This window comes from Trachemys scripta, chromosome 12 (assembly GCF_013100865.1).
Source record: "Trachemys scripta elegans isolate TJP31775 chromosome 12, CAS_Tse_1.0, whole genome shotgun sequence".
Lineage (NCBI taxonomy): Eukaryota > Metazoa > Chordata > Testudines > Emydidae > Trachemys > Trachemys scripta.
Genome location: NC_048309.1, coordinates 1,248,499 through 1,267,127, shown reverse-complemented (window position 1 = coordinate 1,267,127; position 18,629 = coordinate 1,248,499). Strand labels below are relative to the sequence as shown.

Here is an 18,629-nt window from a genome sequence, read left to right as displayed (position 1 = left end):
AGATGAATACGCTGACTATTTTATTCAGCTTTCTGAAATTTAGGAGTGCTGCTTTTTTAAAATGTGAATGTTCTGCACTCACGTACCCAGGAAAAGAACATTTTATCCCATCTACCTCGCATTTAAAAATCCAGATGGTTGTCAACCTTCTTCATAGAATTACCGAACTCTGCCACATTCCATTTTATTCCTCAGCTCCCTTATACTCTTCAGGTACCAGACATCACTGCATCTTCCTCCCGGTCTGTCTACAGTGGTGGGGCAGTCGGTCCTCCTGCGATGACCCACTATCTGGAACAGAATTTCTGACCCTCCTTCACAATTTAAGACTCACTTTAGCATCTTCCTCTCCTTGGTTTATGATTCATAACCATCTTTCTAACAAAACAATCAAACCCTAATCTGAAATTCAGTTTGCTTCTGATCAATCAGTTCCCCGCAACCCTGTCTACAGATGCTAGCTGTAGGGAATGTCGTACTTACACATATTACTTGCATTTAGCTGTATAGATTAACAGCCTGTGAAAGGCCATTACCAACCCACATTGTATTGTAAATCGTGCATGGTATTCAGTCATCTACTGGGAGGCTCATCTGGTTCACACTTCTACAGGAATTGTAATCCTTAATCAAGAGGATTATGGCAAGTAGCTAATCCTAAAAAACAAACACAAAGTATCTAGTGGAATTAAATTTCTTTTTCTGTAGAGCCCATTTCTCCTCCCTTTCTCTTCCTTGTGTCCTCAGTAATCTCAGACAATATCTAGAAGGGCTTGGTTAACTAGGTCCAAGAGTATCAAGACCTTATCTGCTACAGGACAAACTCTCAAAAACATTCCTTTTTAGATAACAAGTAGTGTGTTAAAGAAGCAGACAAGCACCAAACCAATAAATTTTTATTTTTTGTGGCACTATAGCGAGTAGAGAGGGCGTCTCGAATAAAAAATTTTCCACTTCTTTGGGAGTAGGCAGATGCGTTCCATCTCCCCTCATACCTCAAATACTCATCTGGATACAAAAATCAGAGCACACGAGCACAGAAGTAGACAGGATTGCAGTGGCTTTCTTGCAATAATAAAATTCTATGTGTTCACTATGATCAAATATACGCAGCGTCTCTCCTGCTCAGCCTGAGGACGACTATATATACTGTTGTCTCCAGTCTTCGCAAGACAGAAGAAATTTGTTTTCATCAAAGGCAGTTTTGTTTGTATGCAAAAGTATCAAAGATAATGCAAACAGCAAGACTCTAGATAATGTAATGTCACCAGACTTAAAGTATTAACAAAATATCAAAATAATAATAAAATGTAACAAAATAATCAAAAAGATAACAAAATACTTAAAAATTCATTGCATGAAGACTAACAGTTTTGCCTCAGAAAAGTCTAAACTCAACACTATTCTGGTACCAAGACACACACATATGTAATATAGTTCATAGGAGTAAGTTTTAAAGCAATCACAGGCCTTCGCCAAAACACAACATTCATGGTAGGACTGTTGGATGAGGCAATAGCTCTCAAAGATCAATTGGATTACACTGTTGGTGTGTTACAGTCAAAGTTACATACGATTATGTCCCAGAAACCTAAGTTTTAAGATCCACTGTATAAATCAGGAAAGCATATCCCATAACAGAATTTACTCTGGCAGAAAACTGGAAATTAGAACAAGAGTAAATCCAGTATAGTCAATTACACAATGTGGGTCAATCTTTGAAGTTTAAGTGATCCAACAGGACTGAAGTACAAGGGGTCTCATCATTAAGACCTTTTTTTTACTTTTATCCCTTGTTATATAATGTATAAAACCCACACCTAACCCAAACTATGAATGAGGCACTTTACAAGACAAATACAATACAATACAAGGCACCATATCATTTTTATTGGTATCAATACTATAGAAAATTAGAGACAAAAATGTAGTTATCCCAATCCCCAGAGTTGGCACCTTCATGCTAGTTTTTAAAGAGATAAATACATTCTATGAAATGGTTCCTATAACATTTAAATTTGGACTATACAATTTTCTGTAATGAATGAAAACTGGCCAAGTTGCATTGACAAAATAATAAATACTGTAGTAAAAATTCCATATCCAAAAGAAGATTTTTGTAGATATGAGGATCAACGCTATTTTACACATGAACTCCTATGTGAAAAGCACATTCCTAGTGTCCCCATCAAAGTAAAGAAAGTAGAGAAGCAGGAACCTCTCACTGTCAAAGGCAACAGAGGGTCCTGTGGCACCTTTGAGACTAACAGAAGTACTGGGAGCATAAACTTTCGTGGGTAAGAACCTCACTTCTTGCATCTGAAGAAGTGAGGTTCTTACCCACGAAAGCTTATGCTCCCAGTACTTCTGTTAGTCTCAAAGGTGCCACAGGACCCTCTGTTGCTTTTTACAGATTCAGACTAACACGGCTCCCCTCTGATACTTGACACCATGCAAATCACTGTCAAAGGTGCAGGTGCAATGGTAGCACCTAACTACAGACAAATGGAACATAATGCCAGTCACTGGACAAGTGCTACTGATGAATGTGTTTTGCACATTGTCCAGTGGTAAACCATTTTAACAGGGTCATCATTTAAATGCTAATCAGGCTTTAACGTTAAGATGTTTGAAGAAAGATGTGAACAATTGCACTGCAAGGTGTGAACTGTCTAACTACAGTCTCAATTGCTCTCTAGGGGGTTTGTTTACAGCGTGAAGGCCATCAAACTTCATTTTTAATGAAAATACAGATTTTGATTATGAAACTACAGTAGTTAACGCTAAGGAATTATGATGATGTTTGATTTTGACCTCTTTTCTAGTTTCCAGGCAAAGTCAAAAGCTCCTTTCCACCTGAAAGTTTGCATGTGCAGTCGCCTGCTGGAAAAGAATCTCTCTCTTTTTGGGGCAAGGTGTCAGGCAGGTGGGATGAAGTGTTTATGAACAATAACATGAAAAGTGACTACTAGTACCTGTCTGTTGGAATCACTTTCTAATGCTTTTACGACCTTCAGTATTCAAAGGGAACACCGCAAAGCTTTATATTTTGCTACTACTGAATTTTCCTTTTTTGGATATACAAAAGGCATCCACATGTCTAAAAGTGCATCTTATCATGTTTGTTTTACACTAATCTGATGCGTGAGCTTTCTCCATGGCAAGGATATCCCAGACTCTAGCATACCATGCTGAAACAGTAGAGGGATTCTTTTTTTCCCCACTCATTGAGCCAAGACAATCTTGCTTCTACTGTTTTTACTATTGAAAGAAACTGGGTAATTTTAATGGAACATTTAATGATTAGTCTATTTGTTCTCAAATTTTGGACCAGCTGTTACTGAAAAAAGGATAGATGTGTTCGGTAGATAATCTTAAAATTATTTACTACATAATGTGACCCTTCAATGAACATGGCAAAATATCCATAGATACAATTCATGAGGAGCCCATAGTCTGTGTATCATTCACACATCATAGGCAAAGCTTGCCGTGTTCATTAACTCTGTGCTCCAAAGCCCACAACAGAGAACTCTGGAGCACCATGAGACCAAGCCTTGAGGCAACGTGCCAGGGTGTCAAAGCATCAGGACAAGGACATTGAGATGCCAATGCCACAATTATTATTTGTGTTACCATAGCACCGAGGAGCGCTAGTCATGGACCAGGACCCCATTGCACTAGGCGCTGTACAAACACAGAACCAAGACAGTCCCTGCCCCAGAAAGCCGACAATCTTAGCACAAGATAAGAGATGACCAGTTGATATAGCACAAGGGAACAAAGAGACGATACTGAACAGTATGATGGGCAGTGGTCTCAGCAAACTAGCGGCCTAGCCACGGTAGGCACCACAGAAAAGGAGAGTTTTAAGGAACTACAGAACTAAAGTTCCCCCAGAGTCCCTGGGAGGCGGGAGCCTGGGGCACTGTTGGCGCTGCCAGAGCAAGTGGTCACCAAAATAAAAACAAAGCAAAAGACGACCTAACTGGAAGGCAGGGAGGGAGCAGAAAAGACCCCAGGAAGATGTGCCGAGTGGGAAGGTGACGTACACCTACACAGGTGCTGATCTCAGTCAAGGACTGAAAGGGTCCAGTGGCGAGAAAGTTAAGCTACATGGTGGCATGTGGCCATGGGAGGGGAGATGGCTTGGGCTCTTACTCACTACCACTGTCTTTTCGGACCTTCAGCACTTGGGGAGTCCCATTCATCTCAGGCCACAGAGCAGAGAATCATCAAGGAGAACCCTGCACCTGGGGTTTCTACTGTTCCAGGCAGAGAGAGAAAGAGAGAGAGAGAGAGAGAGAAAGCTGAGGGGACAGAGGATAGATGGGTCTGAGAAAAGATGTGGATTCAGTAACCACTCAGTAACAAGGTTTCCAAACAGCAAGAAAAGCATCAAACACACATTTTAATCCTTGTTTAACAAAGTGCCTGTTAACAAATGGCTTAATGCCATTCTTTAAATTAAATACTGTTTACTCCTCCCACTGCTCATTGGCTAAGCTTCCACAGCAAGGCAGAAAAATCCCTTTTACCATTTCCAAGCTCAGGAAAAACAAAATGGACAGCAAACACATTCTCTGTGTAACATGTTTCACCAGAGGGTTTATTTTAGATCCTCAGATCCCTTGCAATACAGATACAACAGAATCCCGTCTCCAAGAAGTTTCCAAACCCGCTTGAGACAAGATGCAGAGGGGATGAAGGGTTAGAAATGTAGTAAGGCTGGGTTGGAGGGTAAAGGACTCTGCAAAAGCCAGTGCACAACACGACAGAGCAAGGAATTTCTCTCTTAAATAATTTTTTTAATTGGCTAATTTCTTGAGAACATCACAGAGGAAGTGGGTTTTAGGGGAGAGAGGACAGTGGCCTTTGGACCAGCTCATGGAGAGCTTGGAATAAAGCCCAGAGACATTGCGGGAGAGGTAGACAAATGAGGTACCTAGGCTGTCACTGTTTGCAGAGGGATGTGATAAGTGACCAGAATGGTCTGGAAGGGAAGGACAAAGTACCGTAGGGCCTTGAAAGGGAGGAAAGGATTGGAGGTATCGGGGAAAGAGGGACCGGCGTGATATGGCACAATAGGAGGCTACAAAGAAGCTCTTTGTATAAAAAGCAGTTCTGTCTGGGATGGGGGCCCAGGGTGTGTAGAGGGGGTGAGCTTATATGACAATCAGGATGGGAAGAGAGGAATGCTTTCACTACCTGGACAGAAGGGAAAAGGTCAGCGCTTAGAAATGCCGTGGAGAAACATGCACTGAGCCTCATAAGTGTTGAAGCAGATCCTGCAGCTGCCCTAAGGGCCCTCCTCCAAAACCCAGGAACTCTGTTCCTGACAATGTGCATCTTCCACCCCCACATCGTCAGGGACTCACAAATTACTACTAGCACAAATCTACAAACCCACCTTTCCGTTCTATCGTCAACTACACTGCCAGGGCTCTGCCATGAGCTCCTGGCTCTTTTCTAATGGAAGCGCAGCTCCTATTCCTACTCTCCTGTTTGATCAGCTCCCACAGCAGAAACGTTCACCCCTGACAAAAACTCCATGATTGGCATGTGCCAGCAGGCAGAAAGCCCTCAGAAATCAATACTTCTGAAATGCTGCCACTCCACTCCCAAGTGGGCACAAAGATTATGAGAATACCACTAACAAAAACATGTACTGCAGTGCCCTGAGCATGCCCCATAACTGTCAACTCATCTCTGGACAAGCAGGGGGCACACAATGGGGCGGCATGGCTCTGGGATAACAGAGCACAGTGAGGCACTGAGAATCAATCAGGACACTAGGATCGAGCACATTTTCCCCTAAGACTAGTGTGCGTGCGTAACATTCTATACCTTGGGGGAGCGTACTGTAACCCCAGGAGCGGCGCCAGGGTTTTTACTGCTCTAGGTGGCAGCACTCCTCCTCTGAAGCTGCGTTCTCGGCAGCAGGGGTCCTTCTGCTCTGGGTCTTCGGGGCACTTTGGCGGCGGGGAACTGCTCAACCTTGCTGGGAGAGACTCAGCAATTCCCCCCAGACATGCCTGGACTTTTGCTCCCCAAGCACATGGACTGAGGGTATAAAACAGACAGCGTGGATAAAGAATAGGCCCTTCTCCTGCCCCCACCTCTGCTGCAAGCAACCAGGACACTGAGAAGATGACAAGACTCCAACACAGGAGATTGGCCCAGGTTTAAAGAATGAACCTGAAGATTAAGGACTGCAATATCCAGTGGGGTGAGAAAAACTGCTTCATCTAGTTGCTGCCCAGTCTAATAATGTTGAGAGTTCAGACTGTGTGCTTATATTTTATTTTATTGTGGTAACCACTCTGACTTTTTGCCTATCACTTAATAGCACTTAAAACCTACCTTTTATAGTCAATAAATTTGTTTAATTGTTTATATTTACCAGTGAGTTTGTCTGAAGTGTGGGGCAAATCTGCTCAGGTTTGCAAAGGCTGGTGTCTGTCCACTCTCCATTGATGAAGTGGGGAACCGATGAATAAATTTGCACTGCCCAGTTTGAGCAGTGCAAGATGGTATATTCCTGGGGTACAATGCTGGGGGGATTTGGCTCGGGTACCTGTCTCAGTGTGATCCATGAGTGGCTCTGGGAGCATTCATGCAATAGAGCTGGGTGTGGGGCTCCACATGCTGTTGTGCTGAGTGATCACAGCACCTGGACGGGTTGCTGCCGGTCACTAACAGGGCATTGTGAGGGACAGCCCAGGCCGGAGACAGTTCAGGGGGCACAGCGGTCCCACAGTCCCAGGCTGCACCCTGGGGATGCCCCCACAGCATGGACACCAGGAAGATATTTCAGTATTCCCGTTCTGTCAGTGGCTCACAGTGGCTATCCTCAAGCCGTACTTCCCCAAAGCACAGAACCGCTATTGGGTTGTATCACTGCTGGCGAAACATTTGGCAAGGCCCAGGCACACGTACACATCAGGACAATGGCCCTGACAGACTCCAGGGGAACCCCGTTAAACATCCCAATTAACTTAAATGGCTATAAACCCAATAACTCACCTGCCCAATGATGCAAAACATAGAAAATTGGACTTATGGAAATAGGATTTAAAAAAAAATTCTCTATAAAAATTATCTCTGGACTCATCTCTCTCCGTCCCTCATTTCCACTGACCAATAATGATCTAGAATTATGTGAACAAGGAGCCCAGTACGTGCCACTCCCCTTCCCCCAGAAGACAGAACTCTGCTTTACTTTACAATATAAATAATAATTAATAACCTAGCCCTTTTGTAGGGTTTGCAATACACTGGCTAATCCTCACAACACACCCATGAGGTAGGTAGACAGGCATTGTCCACAGACTGACAAGGACGAAACTGAGACAAAGGTTAAGTGACTTTTCCAAACCCACAAATCAAATCAGTGGCACAGCCAGCAGACCCAGGTCTCCTGCTCCAAATCGCACAGCTTGGCATAGTGATTAAGGCTCCTCCATAAAGGGAATGAGGCAATCGTTATTTCCCCCTGGGAATAAGATTCCAAAACAGCCTCAAATCTATCATCGGAGTGTCTCACCAGATCCCTCGCTCCAGTTTTATTATGCAAATCCAAGTAACAGTGTAAAAGAGCATCTCTTCCTCACCATCATTTAGGAAAACAAGGAACACATCTATACATAGTGAATGGAACCTGAATTAGCCAACCTTGGTATAAATCATAACTAGCCCTGGAGGGCAAGTATGCATCCTCCCCACATCAGAGACAAGCAGCCACACCAGGCCTGCATTTCTTGTTTTGTTTTCTCATCTCCCTCCTCCCAGTCCTGTTGTATTCAAGATGCAGAGCTCATCTCAACAGCGATTACAGCCCAAACATGCCTTCCAGGAGCTGTCTTGCCAAGCCATTGCCTTCATTCATATAATGTTATCAAATTTCTAATGTTGGTGCTCTAAAGCAAATGTACTGTTACCAGCTCACTACTGACACATTTTTCAGGAGGAAAACAGCTGCTCATTGAATCTGTCGCTTTTCTTCCCTGCCATCCAGACTCCCTCTCAAACACAAACTCCCCCTACCCGGCTGCTTTGCAGCATTGCTATTCTGACCATAGTAAATACTCTACCCTGACTACAGATGGCTGGTGTTAGTTCAGTACGGGGTCTGAACCAGTAGGAGGTAATGTAACACAGTCTTGGAGGTGTCATGGTATTCTCCAAATCAAATTGAAAGAATGTGAAGAGCAATTAGATAAAGATACAAAAACCAACAGCAAAAAATTTGTAAATACATCAGGAAACCTGCCAAACAACCAGTGGGGCCACTGGCTAATCGAAGGGCTGAAGGAGCACAGGAAAACAAGCCCATTGTGGAGACGCTAAATGAATTCTTTGCATTGGTCTTCACTGCAGAGGTTGTGGGAGAGACACCTCCCCCCCACCGAGTGATTCTTTTTAGGTGACAAATCTGAGGAACTGTCCAAGACTGAAGTGTCAGTAGAGGTGGTTTTGGAACAAATTGACAAATTAAACAGTAATAAATGCCAGAGGGTATTCACTCAAGAGTTCTGAAGGAAATCAAATATGATACTGCAGAACTATTAACTATGGTATGTAACCTATCACTTAAGCAAGCCTCTCTACCAGATGATTGGAGGGTAGATAATGTAACACCAATTTTTAAAAAAGGCTCCAGAAGCAATTACAGGGCAGTAAGCCTAACTTCAGTACCAGGCAAATTGGTTGAAACTACAGTAAAGAGCAGACATATAATTAAACACAATCTGTAAGGGAAGAGTCAACATGGCTTCCGTAAAGGTGAAATCATGCCTCACCAATCTATTAAAATTCTTTGAGGGGGTCAACAAACACATGGACAAGGATGACCCAGTGGATATAGTGCACTTGGACATTCAGAAAGCCTTTGACAAGGTCCCTCACCAAAGGCTCTTAAGCAAAGTAAGCAGTCATGGGATAAGAGGGAAGGTCCTCTCATGGACCAGTAGCTGGTTAAAAACAGGAACAAAGGGTAGGAATAAATGGTCAGTGTTCATGTGGTGAGAGGAAAAGAGCAGGGTCTTCCAAAGATCTGTACTGGGATCAGGGCTGTTCAACATATTCCTAAGTGATCTGGAAAAGGGGTAAACAGTGAGGTAACAAAATTTGCAGATGACACAGAATAACTCAGAATAGTTAAGCCCACAGCAGATTGCAAAGAGCTACAAAGGGATCTCACTAAACTGGGTGACTGAGCAACGAAATGGCAGATGACATTCAATATTGATAAATGCAAAGTAATACATATTGGAAAACATAATCCCAACTACACATACAAAATAATGGGGTCTAAATTAACTGTTACTACTCAAGAAACAGTTCTTGGAGTCAGCACAGATAGCTCTCTGAAAACATCCGCTCAGTTTGCACCAGACAAAAAAGACAACAATGTTAGGAAGCATTAGGAAAAGGATAGATAATACAGAAAATATCATAACGCCACTAGATAAATCCATGGCACGCCCACACCTTGAATATGGCATGCAGTTTTAGTTGCTCCATCTCAAAAATGATATATTAGAAATGGAACAAGTACAGAGAAGGGCAATAAAAATGATTAGGGGTATGGAACAGCTTGCTTATGAGGAGAGATTAAAAGGAGACGACTAAGGGGAGATATGCTAGAGGCCTATAAAATCATAAATGATATGGAGAAAGAAATAGGGAAGGCTTATTTACCCCTTTGTGTAATACAAGAACTAGGGGTTACACAACTAAATTAATCAGCAGCGGGTTTAAAACAAACAAAAGCAACTACTTCTTCATATAATGCACAGTCAACCTGTGGAACTCATTGGCATAGGATGTTGTGAAGGCCAAAATTATAACCAGGTTCAAAAAAGAATTAGGTAAGTTCATGGAGGACAGGTCCATCAATGGCTATTAGCCAAGGTGCCTAAATTGTCAACCGCCGGAAGCTGGGGATGGATCACTCGAAATAAGAGTTACGTATTTAAGATCCACTCATACTCCTCACTGTTTTTGCCAACCGTTTGAATTGCCCCCCCGGAAAGTTCAGCTAGGAAATCTCTGGTGCAAAGCCCAAGCATCACTGTCAGTATTTACAGTTCTCCCCCAAGATGCATTTCAACTATATATACTGTATACAGAAAAAAATGACAACTGACAGCAGCAGGAGGAGATTAGACCAGACCCAGCTCAGGTTACAGGGTCCCGGCGTACTCCACTGAAGCATTCTGTAAAGCAAGGTCTCCCAGAGGAAAAAGGAAACAAAGAGAGGAACTTTAGCTGTTACTAGTTTATTTCTGCAATGCCTGATGTTCATTGAGTCACACTTCAATGCCCCGAGCCCTGAAAACACTGCTTTTGAGGTGACATTTGTAGTTGCCTCATTACTCTTTTCAAAAGAGTTTTGCATCAAAGAGACAGATCTTCAAACAGCAGACACATGTACACATCTACAATAACTTATTAACAGCCACACAGGAAACGGAACCACTATGAGCTGCGGGCACTGAAATAAGCAAAGCAGCTGTGTGAACAGCGAACACTGCACCAAGGTGACTGCACAGGCTGTCGTGCATTTTACGCTGCTGGGGAGTAATGAAAGGGCTGGTGTTTTATTCATAAACCCGAGTGGGCTTTTCAGAAATTGACTTTCCCCTTCCACCTCGCCCTGTAACAGGACAGACTCTGGCTGAGTCCTACCTTCATGTTCCTTTTCAGTTGTTCCAATTTTTTTCATCTTCTTTGGAGACTTCATGAAGAGTGGGAAAATAGTCCTCAGACCCAGGATGTCAACGAACTTGTGACAGTTGTCTGTGCCCTCGGGTCCAATCATGGCATGGTCCAGTACCTTCAGAGCACTGCTGCGAGAGATCTTTTTTTCTCTGTGAAAAGAAAATACCCGTGTTCAGGATGGGAGTGATGCATAGAGCTATGGAGTAAAGATTCATTTATAGAAGTTTGAAGAGGCTGTGTGAAAAGGCAAAATTAACATGGCAAAAACAAATGAGAAGAGTCTATATACAAATTCCTCTAAGTGTCTTGTTTTGTGATAAGTAGAAGTGTTAGCTCCCTGGATCTCTCCCTTTCAAATCAACGAGGGCAAAACAGCCTTCATGCTCTTCCACTACAACAAGAGCGGTCTACTTCCAGACTGTCTTGCAAGAGGCCACACACAGAGCACGGTGTTCTGTGTGCTGCACCAAGTACTGTTACACCATAAGAACCAGGATTCAAATTTAGTGTGAGGTCAGCTGAGAGGACATGAGTAGAGTAACCTCCGTTGGGTTCCTTCTGGACAAGAGTTCATATCATGAAAGCAAGGAAGGGTTCCTGGTGATGTTAACAAAACCACCACTAAACCTGCCACATTCAGAGGCAAATGGAAAAGGCACCTCTTTGTGCAGGCTTTCCCACAACAGTATGCTTGTTTTCACAGCCCCATTCGCAGGTGGCCGATGGAGGGAGCAAAGGGGGCAGTTGCCCAGGGGCCCCCGGCCGCTGCCAGCAGCACAGCAGCACTAAGGCAGGCTTCCTGCCCACCCTCGCTCCGCAGCGCTCCCAGAACCGGCAGGACAGCCCTGCGGCCCCTGGGGAGGAGGTTTCTTCATGCACTGCCCCTGCCCCGAGCACCGACTCCGCAGCTCCCATTGGCCAGGAACTTCAGTCAATGGGAGCTGCGGGAGAGCGTGGAGACCCCCTGGGCTCGCCACCTAAGAACCGCTGCCAGAGGGATGTGTCAGTCTCTTTCGGGAGCCGCCCGAGGTAAGCGCCGACCCCCGGACTCCCTCCTGCACCCCAATACCCCCTGCCCCATCCCAGAACCCACACCTAAACTCCCTCCCAGAGCTCGCACCCCACACCCTCTCCCGCATCCAAACTCCCTCCCGGAGCCTGCACCCCTCGCCCCCCCCCCCACACCCAAACTCCTTCCCAGAGCCTGCACCTCACACCCCCTCCCGCACCCCGACCCCCTGCCCCAGCCTGGTGAAAGTGAGTGAGGGTGAGGGAGAGCGAGCAACAGAGGGAGGGGGAATGGAGTGAGCAGGGGTGGGGGCTCGGGGAAAGGGCGGTGCAGTGGACAGGGCAAGTGTCTTTGGGTTTGCACGATTAGACAGTTGGCAACCCTACCGGGTGGGCATGGAGAAGCCCTGGCCGTGCCAGAAGAGCGCGCCCAGCAGCGCAGCCAGAAGCTTGCTGGGCACCAGCCAGCGCAGGTGCAGCACCACCCAAATATCAGGCGGACCGCGGGCACAGCTTGTGCATGCATGGGGGCCCACTGACTGTCCCGCCACGGGGCCCAGAATTGCTGTCGGCGGGAAAGACTATCGACCTGCTTCGTGGTGGCAGGGAAGAAAGAGAGAAAGAAACTGATTAACTATAGGGAAGCTCTCAGATACGCTAGAGATGAGGACCATAGGAATACCGGGAGAGACAGCTGTACCACAACTTCACTTATAGGGGATTGAAAAATAAACTGCCTTGCACAAATTGACCCCAAAAAATAACAGCACTGTTAAAATATATTTTCTATGCAGAGTAATATTTAATAAGAGTCCAGTCCTCAAAGTGTTATGCTAGGCACCTTAAAATGTCCCCACAAGGCTATAAACAGACCTCTCTCCTAGCAATGAAGGAGGCTTGAAAACTCTTAACAAGCGTCGCACTCACCTGAGCTGGGAATCTGACTCTCGCTATGATGAGATTTAAAAATTTTATTAAGACGATGTTTAAAAAAAAAAAGTGAACGGTACAGAGTTTAAGTGTAGAAGTTTCTGGTTATCAGGGAATAAGGTACAAATTACTAAAGGCATGTTTCAGTGCCTGCATCTAGTATGTTCTGTTCATGCTAATCATCCTGTAAACAGTTCAGAGCAGGGAGCATAGCTTGGGAGAAACTTCTGTTTCTTGGGGTACCACACACAGACCAAGTCAGCATTTAAATAATTAAAGAATAAACTTAAAGACGTTTCCCACACAACAAAGGTAGTGGAATCAATAATGGTTACCATTCCATAAAACAACTTTTTTGGCTAACGCTGAATTAAGAGTCTTTACCACATATGTCAAGTTCCCAGTTTGGCCTTTCTATGACAACCGTTAACAACATCAATTGCAATGAACACACTACATTTTTTCCTGTTGAGGATGATGTCAAATGTAGCAGAGAAAACTCAGTCCCCTGAAATCACGTCTTGGAGGGAAGCAGAGGGATTTTCAGACATTTGGTTTTAATAGGAATTTGTAATTGTAATGTTTGCAATTCACATTGTAGGCAGGTACCTCAGAAGTAGTATTTTAAATTCTATGCACCTCACGAAAGTATATAGCCCATCGAAAAAGAGTTACCCTGCCTTGTGTAACTGTGGATGTTTTCAATATACATTAAATGTCCTTTTTTTATATTCTGCTAAGACCTTGGCCTTGCTCATGCGAGTTATGCATTACATTAAAAAATATATATAAAAATTGAGATCTGGGGGTTCAACCTTTTCCTTGCCCTATCCGTTACCTGCACACCCTTCCCACTTCAAACTCTCCCTCGCACTCTGGGTCAAAGTAACAAAAAGCTAAAAAATAAAGTCCTTTTTTTGGCTGAATAGCCTAAGAAATATTTTCAGAGGGAAATAATTGCCTATTGATCAGCATTTAGGCAGGTTGCACAGAGCTATCTCTGGAATATTCATTGGATTTAAGTTCAGGCTTTTAGAGATCAATAGCTGTTTGACTGGACTGTCTAGGGTTGATTTTATTTGAAATATTTATTCTACTGGAGGGCAAGTAGTTTATCTTAGTCTCATCTGGGTTTATTGAAGTATCTTTTAGCTGAGCACTAATTCAAACACAAGCAGACGTGCAGCCCAGCAAATAGAGAGCGAGCTCCGTTTAAAAGAAGGACTGTAACGCACTATAATGCAGAGTCTCCCTATTGCACATAGCACCCTGTGGTTTATTCCTTTGCTGCTGTTCGACATAAGAGACGTATCCTTTGTAAAGTCTATTTCTTTAAAAGGATAGTTGCCAAGATTTTCCGACCCCACATTAGCATAAATGTAAAGCCAATTATTATAAACCCTGTCTCTATACATCATCCTGTCTCTTATAAGCAAGGTTTTCTAAAGTCATTCAGTCCATCCCAGTCCATCGCATCCCCGTCGTGCATCTCTCCCATTACATTACGCAGAGGTCAGAGTACACATTGTAACTCTTCCCCCCACCCCCCACCCGAGCTGTAGTGTTATTTTTAATAGCAGCACTTACCGTCAGAGTAACAATCAACCTCCTGTGCACACTGCTTAGGGACAAAGGAATTGTATGCATCTACCAGGGCCACTGCATGTGCTTCACATTCTCCTTTCTAAAAGGTTTTCATGCTTCAAATTTGTATTTTCCCCATATACATCAAGAGAAATAAATAATCATGGTTTTTGTAAAGGGAAATCATGCATCACCAATCTACTAGCATATTTTGAGGGGGACAAGCAGCATGTGGACAAGGGGGATCCAGTGAGTATGTTGTATATTAGTCACTTTGAGAATCATAGAACTAGAAGGGACCAAGAGATCATCTAGTCCAGTCCCCTGCATTCAAGGCAGGACTAAGTATTATCTAGACCATCCCTGACAGGTGTTTGTCTAACCTGCTCTTAAAAATCTCCAATGATGGAGATTCCACAACCTCCCTAGGCAATTTATTCCAGTGTTTAACCACCCTGTTAATAAGTTTTTCCTAATGTCCAACCTAAACCTCCCGTGCTGCAATTTAAGCCCATTGCTTCTTGTCCTATCCTCAGAGGTTAAGAAGCAGTACAGCATGCTTGATGGACTAATGGACAGACCCTGCGAGGCAAACACTGGGTAAAATGTCTATGGTTAATAAAAAAAGATTCAGCAAGGAGACTAATTCTGAGCTTTGAAGGGATCATTGGGAACACCAGGACTAGTAAACAGATGAGAATGTTAAGAATCATGAAAGATGCACCTTGAAAGGACTATAGACAAGCTCTGTGGAGCTGTGCACACTCAGATGCATTTGTCTGATTTTGTGCCTTGTACTGCTCACATACCCTTGTTTACGCTGCACAGTCAAAGGGGCTTTTACACAGGTTAAGCAAAGCCACAGTGAATTTCTTCCGAATAGAAATGTCTGTCGTTCAAGCAATGGAAATCTCTGTGCACCCTCTTTGCTGCATTTGTCTGTGTGTGCATGCCTGCACCTTCAGTTAATAACCAAGATAGATTCACTTTATTCTTGCTACACAACAGAGATCCCTCTCAATATGTCCCTTGAGAACACGGTGGTCGCTTCTCTTCCAAGGCCTAACAGGGTTTTACAGCAAAAGTAATAAGCCTTGTGTCAATGTTTTCAAGGAAGCTGACAACACAATTCTGGTTTTCTCCCTTTGTTGCCTTTTTAAGTAAACTGAACCTTCTTTGCTCAAGGCAGCGCCTGAGATTCCACACTGCATAAAGTGCTTCCTGGCCTGCAGAAACCTGAACTGTGCTGGAAGAAAGACTTTAATTGAATGTGACATTTCTAAACCTCCTGTGGTGGCCACCATCTTGCTGATAAATTATCTCATTCGTGAGAGGCAGCATAGCATAAACAAGGCTCCATGCCTGGGCACAAGGTGCATCCTCAAGCAATTCTATCTCCTCTAGGTCTCACCTGGTCTCAGACCTCTCTTCTGTCTCCACTGCTCCCAGTTTTGGTCACCCTCAATCCTCTATTCTCCTGCTTCTTCCGTAATTGCTTTAGGCAAATCTGTTTATCCCACCTCTGCAATATCAGCCATCTGCCCCTCTGCTGAAGTGCTCATCCAGCCTCTATCTCCTCCTGATCTCACTGGTGCAACTCCCGTCTCAATGACCCCCAGTCACAGATCAGACTTCAAGAGCAGAATGCTGCCACCCATCTTCCCACACATACAAAGGGCGATGCCCACCGCAGGCTATCTTTGAATACCGCTGCTAGCTCTCCATTAATTCAGGGCTCAGGTCAAAACTGCCCTCGTTATTGAAACAGTTGCCACATGTGCATTGACTATTTCTTGTTTGCTCCCTCCTCTCATCAGCTACCCATCTTCTCTCTTGCCATTGTCAGCATAAGAACTTTCTCTGCAGTTCCTGCCATATGGAATAGCCTTCCTGTATCACTCTGCTCTGATTCGCTATGCCTTTTATTTTTAACTTTCACTATATTAACCCTGTGGAACATTTTCGCATCCATTTAGTTAAGCAGAATAAAGATGTATCATACAGAGGCCCAGTATATAAAGGCTGAAAATCAATTTCAGCTCTGCTTTAATAAGAACATTTGCCCAGTTTTTGTGGAATGTGTCACTTAAAAATACATTAACTGAAGACACTCAACACTGACTATGGTTTGCTATTTAATGGGAGAGTAGATGAAGGCTGTGTCCAGTCCCCAAGGGAAGTAAGAAAACAAGTTCACACAAGGTGCAAGTTTCCTTTGCTGGTGGATATATTGTCTTAAATCTCAACATAAGTAACCCAGACCTGTTTTCATTCCTTTGTCGTCCATGGGAATCTCTTGGGTCACTTTATCTGCTAAGCTAACCATTCAGCTGAAGGACACCACACTGTCTGACAGCTCTGGATATATGATCTCACTAACGGAGCAGTTACACCAGCGATACAGACCTGCTAACATGCTTGGAAGCACTAGACAAAGAATATAGCATTCTTTGGAAATAGCCAGGAGTCAAGCCACAGAACATTCCTACCTAGCTCTCCTCTCTCCCACACCAGGTGAACGAAACATCTGTTAGAACAACTTGGGAGTTGGTAGACCTTGGGCGGGTGTAAGGGGGGGACTACATACACTTAACTTCTTTCTTAAACTTCTTCAAACTTAAGCTAATCCCGCCCTCCCCCCCGCCCCCCAAAAAAAGAAAACAACAACAAAGGAACCAGCTGCAGGAGTATAAAGAGCATGCAGTCAGAAGTGGGGGCAACCCAGTTAATTGCACCCAATGCAGCATGTATGATTACCTGCCCTATGGGCAGATGGCGTACGTGTGTGGTCAGTGCAAGGAGCCTGGCCCTCAGAGACCGTGTACCAGCTTTGGAGACCAGGGTGGCTGAACCGGAGGAGCTAAGGGGGACAGAGAGGTACACAGATGAGACTTTCCGGGACACAGTAGAACGTCCCACCCTCAGTCTGACAGCCTCTGTGATGTTGAAGAGGATGAAAGTCTCAGAGAAGGAGAACATCCAACCGGAGCACAGGGAAATGATCCCATAGTTGGGATCCTCCTTCCAGATGATGTCATGGTATCCTCTCGCACTGAGGATACCTCTCTGGGGGAGGGAACTCCAATTATTAGGAAGAGACAGGTATTAGAAATGGGCGATTTGATCATTAGAAACATAGATAGCTGGGTTTGCAATGACCAGGAGAACTACATGACTTGCCTGCCTGGTGCAAAGGTTGCGGATCTCTCAAGACATCTAGATAGGCTTACGTGTAGTGCTTGGGAAGAACCGGTGGTCGTGGTACATGTGGGTACCAATGACATAGGGAGGATAGGAGAGAGGTCCTGGAGGCCAAATTTAGACTGCTAGGTAGGAGATTGAAGTCCAGGACCTCCATGGTAGCATTCTCTGAAATGCTTCCAGTTCCATGCACAGGGCCAGTTAGACAAGCAGAACTGCAGGGTCTCAATGCGTGGATGAGACAATGGTGTAGGGAGAAGAGGTTTAGATTTACTAGGAACTGGGGAAACTTTTGGGAAAGGGGAAGCCTGTACAGGAAGGATGGGCTCCACCCTAAATGAAAATGGAACCAGATTGCTGGCACTAAAATTAAAAAGGTTGTAGAGCAGTTTTTAAACTAAGGGCTGGGGGAAAGCCGACAGGTGCGGAGGAGCCGGACAGACACATCCCTTAAGAGAGGATCTACTGATGGAGATTCTCTGTGTCCTAGTAAGGAGGAGAGGAGGGAAGAGGATAAAATACAGGTAGGATCTGATGAGAAACAGTCAAATGAAAAAGAAGTCTCATTCAATTACATCATGTAATGGGAGACAGCTAAAAAGTGACAAGTTTCTAAAGGGCTTATATACAAATGCTAGAAGTCTAAATAATAAGATGGGTGAACTAGGGTGCCTCATATTAAATAAGGATATTGATATAATAGGCATCACAGAAACTTGGTGGAATGAGGATAATCAATGGGACACAGTAATACCAGGTACAAAATCTATCTGAAGGACAGACCAGGTCATTCTGGTGTGGGAGTGGCATTATATGTGAAAGAAAGCGTAAAATCAAATGAAGTAAAAATCTTAAATGAACCAAACTGTACCATAGAATCTCTATGGATAGTAATTCCATGCTCTAATAAGAAGAATATAGCAGTAGGGATATATTACCGACCCCCTGACCAGGATGGTGATAATGACTGTGAAATGCTCAGGGAGCTTAGAGAGGGTATTAAAATAAAAAACTCAATAATAATGGGGGATTTCAACTACGTATCTCCATATTGACTGGGTACATGCCACCTCAGGATGGGATGCAGAGATACAGTTTCTTTACACCTTAAATGACTGCTTCTTGGAGCAGCTGGTCCTGGAACCCACCAGAGGAGAGGCAATTCTTGATTTAGTCCTAAG

At 44.1% G+C, this 18,629-nt stretch overlaps 1 protein-coding gene across 1 annotated transcript in view; it reads right to left on the bottom strand.

The window, feature by feature from the left end:
- The window catches only part of CTNNBL1 (catenin beta like 1), a 92,698-nt gene that overhangs the window by 28,619 nt on the left and 45,450 nt on the right, over positions 1-18,629 (bottom strand). The window contains exon 11 of the mRNA XM_034787124.1: positions 10,693-10,874. Within this exon, the coding sequence (XP_034643015.1) occupies positions 10,693-10,874 (182 nt within the window). The remainder of the gene's footprint in view (positions 1-10,692; positions 10,875-18,629) is intronic.